The 7500-nt window shown below is 44.2% G+C and overlaps 1 protein-coding gene across 2 annotated transcripts in view; it reads left to right on the forward strand.

The window, feature by feature from the left end:
- The window catches only part of LOC137073655 (prolactin receptor-like), a 32852-nt gene that overhangs the window by 23006 nt on the left and 2346 nt on the right, over window positions 1–7500 (forward strand). For both annotated transcript variants that reach the window (XM_067442360.1, XM_067442362.1), the window contains exons 3-8: window positions 2623–2740; window positions 2879–3048; window positions 3476–3654; window positions 4086–4239; window positions 4418–4505; window positions 5822–5891. In XM_067442360.1, coding sequence (XP_067298461.1) covers window positions 2623–2740; window positions 2879–3048; window positions 3476–3654; window positions 4086–4239; window positions 4418–4505; window positions 5822–5891 — 779 coding nt within the window. The remainder of the gene's footprint in view (window positions 1–2622; window positions 2741–2878; window positions 3049–3475; window positions 3655–4085; window positions 4240–4417; window positions 4506–5821; window positions 5892–7500) is intronic.

Below are 7500 nucleotides of genomic sequence, written 5' to 3' on the forward strand. Positions count from 1 at the left end.
TTGAACACGTGATGCTGAGTCGTCATGCTTAGATCTGAAGTGGAACGCAGTTTCTGATTGGCTGACGACTGTTGCCCAGGGCGACCCTAAAGGCCGTACACACACACACACACACACACACACACACACACTCCTGCTGTACGGGTTTTGCTCAGACTTGTCTGTTGTTCTGAGAAGGACGATGAGATGAAATATGGAGAGAACGATTCATAACAAGTGTGAAAGGTCATCTGGGGTAAAGATGGGTTACCATGGAGATGGCCAGAGTGTGTGTGTGTGTGTGTGTGTGTGTGTGTGTGTGTGATCTCTGTCACGAGGGCTTCATAACTATTTGTGTCTAATTGTATTTCTTCTGCTTCAGTTTCTGTGTTTGTACGTAAGTGAGTTAAACCTGACGAACGAAACCTGATTTTGGAGACGTTAACTGAAAAAACATATAAATTATTCGTTTTTGCTTAATGCACACACACACACACACACACACACACTGCAGAAATGCTCTTCTGACTCAGTCATGTTGTCTTGTTTCCAGTCTAAATATCTCACAATTCTTAAATCAAGATGCATTTACTAAACAAGTAAAATTACCTGACATTTCTTCTTGTTTTGTTGAAAATTAATAAATATATGATAATGTGGTGTAAACCGTCAGAAGGCTTCAGATCGACTGTATCAGCTTCTCAACTCATTCTGAATGAACTTTATAAACTGAGCTGAACCTTTAAGCCGGTTTAACAGCTCATTGCTTTATTACTCGCTCACAACGCGCTCTCTGTGTCTTTGTTTTGTAGGAATGCGTAGCGGATAAATCAGATTAGCATAGTTGCTAGCATTAGCTCACATGTCATAATCTCAAAAAGACGGAAGGATGCTTGGAAACTGCTTAATGGAGTGTGTGGTGTTCAGAGTTAGCATCAGTCAGTGAACATGTGCATGGTCTGCTTCAGTCAGCGTGTGTGAGAAACAGCAGATTCATAAAATGAATGTTCGTTCAGAATTATTTGGTCTTTAATAATGTTAGCACAAATACATCAGATCAGGCATGAAAACGTGAATAGCACTGCTGATCTCTCCTGTTAGTGGGTGGGATATATTAGGCAGCAAGTGAACATTTAGTCCTCAGAGTTGATGTGTGTGAAGCAGGAGAAATGGGCAAGCGTAAGGATTTGAGCGAGTTTGGCCAGATTGTGACGGCTAGACGACTGGGTCAGAGCATCTCCAAAACTGCAGCTCTTGTGGGCTGTTCCCGGTCTGCAGTGGTCAGTATCTATCAAAAGTGCTCCAAGGAAGGACCAGTGGAGAACCGGCCACAGGGTCATGGGCGGCCAAGGCTCATTGATGACCGTGGGGAGCGAAGGCTGGCCCGTGGGGTCCGATCAAACAGACGAGCTACTGGAGCTCAAACTGCTCCAGAAGTTAATGCTGCTTCTGTTGGTTCTCGGGTGTGTGTGTGTGTGTGTGGCTTACCTGGGGAACACATGGCCCCAGGATGCATTATGGGAAGAAGGCGAGCCGGCGGAGGCAGTGTGATGCTTTTGTCAGAGCCGGACCGTCCCTCAGCTCATTTCCTCGAGTCCTGTACTGAAGTTCACTGTTTGAGTATCTGTGCTTTACTGGAGTATTATTTTTTCTGTAATCTTCTGACTTTAACTTCACTCCATCTGAAAGACAAATATCGTCCTCTTTACTCCACTACATTTCTATCAAGGTCCTCGAAGTGGAAAGTCGTTTCTGTCGCCGCTTTGAAAGTCAGTGATGATTTTTTTCTTCTTTAAAAGGTGTTTGGGTTTTTGCAGAAAGCCTTTCAGGAATCACTCTTGTAGAGTCTCGTGAAGTTCAATGATTTCACAGCATTTATTAAACACTGATTTATAGTTTAGAGCAAAATGACGGAAGAAGACGGATGTCCAAATGCTCATTTAGTGGAGGATTGACATAAACAAAGTTGATTCTGTCTTCAGTGAAGGTGAACAGTGTGAGAATATCAGATGTGTATCAGTGTATTGGATCCGTGCATTCGGCCTTAAAGTGACAGCAGCTTTGTAACTTTTCTACAAGTATTTAAATGAGTTTAAGTTAGTCGTCTGCTAGTGTGTCAGATGGAGCGTCACTGACTGGCTTAAACCATGATGGCATAATGTGCATTTATACAACTATAATACAATAATGCGGCGACATAAAGAAGGACATTTACTTTTGATACTGAAGTACTTCTGAAAACAAATACTTCTGCACTTTCACTGCAGTAATGAAGTGTTGTGTGTGTGTGTGTGTGTGTGTGTGTGTGTGTGTGTGTGTGCTTGTTTTTGTGACATATCAGGACAAAAATGTGTATAATAACATGTGTATGACACAGGTATTACAGAAAATGGTGACATATCAGGACATTACCCCATGTCCCCACTTTTCAAAATGCTTATAAATCATACAGGAGGAGTTTTTTTGAAAAAGTAAAAATGCAGAATGTTTCCTGTGATGGGTAGGTTTAGGGATAGGGGCAGTGTAAGGGGATAGAAAGTACGGTTTGTACAGTATAAAACACATTACGCCTATGGAATGTCCCCACAATTCACAAAAACAAACATGTGTGTGTGTGTGTGTGTGTGTGTGTGTGTGTTGCAGATGGCTCGAGGCCGGTTATTTACCGCTGCAGATCGCCCAGTATGGAGGACTTCACCTGCTGGTGGCGTCCCATCATCGGCCGGGAGAACGTCTCCTACACACTCCAGTACAGCAGAGGGTGAGGCGAGACCCATGAGCACCCATGCAGAGTCCGTATCGATGGTCTTTAGTAAAGGTGTGTGTGTGTGTGTGTGTGTGTGTGTGTGTGTGTGTGTGTGTGTGTGTGTGTGTGTGTGTGTGTGTGTGATCTCCACAGTAATGGCGTTCCTCAGGACTGTCCTGATTATGTGAGCGGCGGCCTCAACAGCTGCTTCTTCGACAGCAAACACACACAGATCTGGGAGATGTACTGCATGAGAGTGACGGCACACACACCCTCAGGAACGCTGAGCTCAGACAGACACTGCGTGGACGTGGCGGATATAGGTGACCACACACACACACACACACACACACACACACACACACACACACACACACACACACACACACACACACACACACACACACACACACACACACTAACACGGGAAACATTACTGATGACGTTTGCCTGTTCTCAAGTGGGGTGATTTAAAGGATCTTGGGAGACCAATAAATGCTCTTCTTACTCAGTATTTTTGTCTTGTTTCCAGTCTAAATATTCTTAAATCAAGATGCATTTACTAGATCAGTAAAACGACATGAGACACCTTTTCTTGTTTTCCTGAAAATAATATCAAAATGAAGTGAGTTTTTGCTTAAAACAGGCAAAATGATCTTGTCCAGTCTTCATACAGTGATTTCTCTGGAGCTCATCATCATGTGTGTGTGTGTGTGTGTGTGTGTGTGTGTGTGTGTGTGTTTGCCCCAGTGGAGACCGATCCGCCCTTTAACCTCTCCTATATTCTGCTGAATGAGAGCCACTGTGAATCCTGTCACTCCATCATGCTCTCCTGGATGTATCCGATCGCGTCTCAGGTGCGTGAGGCGTGGATTACACTCGTCTACGAGCTACGCTACAGAAACCTCGCTCAGCCGGACACCTGGAAGGTACGGCCTTCGCTTTTATCACGACAATACCGGTGCAAACATATGCACATAAATCATCATAAATGTGCTGCTGTTTGAGTGTGTAAAGGGTTAGTTCAGCCAATCTCTACAATCATTTATGAAGAGGCCAGAATAGAGTTAGTGCGCAATGAAGGCCTTTCTGAGCCATCGGATTTCAACACTAATATCTTCATCTGTGTGTGAAGATGAGCGGAGGTCTGACGGCTGGCCAACCACAGGAGGAATTAATCACAGAGTTTACATTTTTGACTGAACTAACCCTTTAAACATTCAAAGTTCATCCCATTTTTAAATGTAACGTTGTGTTATAATGGAAAGGGTACTTTAATTACTAGTGGCTCTATTTTTGAGGTATCAACTTAAACATCGGAGCACAACAAGTGTGTGTGTGTGTGTGTGTGTGGGTGTAGGTCATGGAGCGTCTGCGCGAGCCACATGTTGAGCTGTTGGAGCTGCCGGTGGGAACTTATGAGTTTATGGTCCGATGCCGATCCCACAACAGCAAACACTGGAGCACATGGAGCGAGTCCATCAACATCAGCATCATCGGCAAACCTCTGTCCGGTACACACACACACAGACACACACACACACACACACACACACACACACACACACACACACACACACACACACACACACACACACACACACACACACACACACACACACACACACACACACACACACACACACACATTATCTTGATGAAGTTGAGCTCATGCTCTCGTCTGTCCGTCAGATCGCATGTTGGTCTTCATCCTGGTGACCAGCCTCGTCATCATGGCCTTCCTCATCATCAGTTTTGGGTTCATTCCTCGAGGAAAGAGGTCAGTACGCCATGAAGCCGTAACTCTGCTTACACACACACACACACACACACACACACACACACACACACACACACACTGATCTGCAGATCTGTCATTGAGAATCATGAGCTGATGTTCATTTCGGTCACGGTTACACATCAGGGACATTTGAGGGCTTCACAGAATTAAAAATATATAAAAAACTACTTTTTATCCAGCAATTCTGACTATAGGTTCTAACTGGTATTTCTGTGATGACTGTGTTTGGTCTGGTAATGGATATGACAACGTTAAGACAATGTCCATCAGACCAGGCAACATTTCTCCAGTCTTCAACTGGCCAATTTTGTTGAGCTTGTGCAGATTGTCGCCTCTTTGTCCTATGTGTAGTGGAGATGAGTGGTCCCCGGTGGGGTCTTCTGCTGGTGTAGCCCATCCGCCTCAAGGTTGTGTGTGTTGTGGCTTCACAAATGCTTTGCTGCATACCTCGGTTGTAACGAGTGGTTATTTCAGTCAAAGTTGCTCTTCTATCAGCTTGAATCAGTCGGCCCATTCTCCTCTGACCTCGAGCATCAACAAGGCATTTTCTCCCACAGGACTGCTGCACACTGGATGCTCTTCCCTTTTCACACCATTCTTTGTAAAGCCTAGAAATGGTTGTGTGTGTAAATCCCAGTAACTGAGCAGATTGTGAAATACTCAGACCGGCCCGTCTGGCACCAACAACCATGCCATGCTCAAAACGGCTTAAATCACCTTTCTTTCCCATTCTGACATTCAGTTTGGAGTTCAGGAGATTGTCTTGACCAGGACCACACCCCTAAATGCACTGAAGAACTGCCATGTGATTGGCTGATTAGATAACTGCATTAATGAGAAATTGAACAGGTGTTCCTAATAATCCTTTAGGTGAGTGTATAGGTTGATCTTGGGAAGGTTGGAAACTGCCCTCCAACAAGTATTAAGTAACAAGTAGCTCATTGGCTAATGATACAACAGGAACCAATCAGCTGTTCCCAATAGAGAATGGTGAGATTGCAAGCAGACCGCGGTCAGACTGTGCCATCTAGAGTCTCAGGACAGAACTGCAGAGGAACTCACAATTGCAAGAACATTATTTTGAGATAAAAACATTACATTACATTTTCATTCTGTTGCTCTTGGCTGTGAGGAACACTATGTGCATGAACTAACACATAGCAAAACAAATAAAAAAACATAAATAATACATAATAGAAACCATTTATTTCTAAAGAAAAGAAGACTTCTTAGTTTTAGGAATAAAAAGCACATTCTCATGGAATTATCTTTCTCTGTTTGTGTTCTTCCTGCAGAATTAAAGCATTCCTCCTGCCGCCGATTCCCAAACCGCGCATCCGAGGGCTCGAACCCGTTCTGCTGAAGGTCTCGCTTTCCCAACACATTCACATTAATACACACATCAATTCAGCATTACTACAGATCTAATCTAACCTCTCAGTGTGTGTGTCGTCATGCAGAAACTACCTTAGCAACCGCCTATCAATGTTATCAATGTAATTTCTCAGCCCGTTTTGATGAAGAGAAAATTCAGAAGGACAGCATTTATTTGAAATATAATATTTTGTAACATTATAGGGGTGTAACGATATATTGTTACGATATTACAATACGACGATATGTACCATTGATGTAAACGATATGATTCACGATATAGTGTTGATTTATCCAAGGCTCAACTTGCTGTAGTCGGCCTAACCCTAACCCTAACCCTAACCCTAACCCTAACCCTAACCCTATATACAGTGGGTAGAGAAAGTATTCAGACCCCTTACATTTTTCACTCTGTTATATTGCAGCCATTTGCTAAAATCATTTAAGTTCATTAATGTACACACAGCACCCCATATTGACAGAAAAACACAGAATTGTTGACATTTTTGCAGATTTATTAAAAAAGAAAACCTGAAACATCAGATGGTCCTCAGTATTCAGACCCTTTGCTGTGATGCTCATATATTTAACTCAGGTGCTGTCCATTTCTTCTGCGCATCCTTGAGATGGTTCTACACCTTCATTTGAGTCCAGCTGTGTTTGATTATACTGATTGGACTTGATTAGGAAAGCCACACACCTGTCTATATCAGACCTTACAGCTCACAGTGCAGGTCAGAGCAAATGAGAGTCACGAGGTCAGAGGAACTGCCTGAAGAGCTCAGAGACAGAACTGTGGCACGGCAGAGATCTGGCCACGGTTACAGAAACATTTCTGCTGCGCTTAAGGCTCCTAAGAGCACAGTGGCCTCCATAATCCTTAATGGGAGACGTTTGGGACGACCAGAACTCTTCCTAGAGCTGGCCTGATCATCAAACTGAGCTATCGGGGAGAAGAGCCTTGGTGAGAGAGGTGAAGAAGAACCCAAAGATCACTGAGGCTGAGCTCCAGAGATGCAGAGATGGAGAAAGATGGAGAAAGTCAGCCATCACTGCAGCCCTCCACCAGTCGGGGCTTAATGGCCGACAGAAGCCTCTCCTCAGAGCAACACACATGAACGTTTGCTAAACAACACCACTCCAAGATGGTGAGAAATAAGATAATCTGGTCTGATGAGACCAAGATAGAACTTTTTGGCCTTAATTCTAAGCGGTATGTGTGGAGGAAAATATCACCTGTCCAATACAGTCCCAACAGTGAAGCGTGGTGGCGGCAGCATAATGCTGTGGGGTGTTTTTCAGCTGCAGGGACAGGACGACTGGCTGCAATCGAGGGAAAGATGAATGTGGCCAAGAACAGGGATATCCTGGATGAAAACCTTCTCCAGAGCGCTCAAGACCTCAGACTGGGCCGAAGGTTCACCTTCCATCAAGACAATGACCCAAAGCACAGCTAAAATAACGGAGGAGCGGCTTCACAACAACTCCGTGACTGTTCCTGATTGGCCCAGCCAGAGCCCTGACTTAAACCCAATTGAGCATCTCTGGAGAGACCTGAAAATGGCTGTCCACCAACATTTACCATCCGATCTGACAGAAC

Source organism: Pseudorasbora parva, chromosome 4, assembly GCF_024679245.1.
Source record: "Pseudorasbora parva isolate DD20220531a chromosome 4, ASM2467924v1, whole genome shotgun sequence".
Taxonomy (NCBI): Eukaryota; Metazoa; Chordata; class Actinopteri; order Cypriniformes; family Gobionidae; genus Pseudorasbora; species Pseudorasbora parva.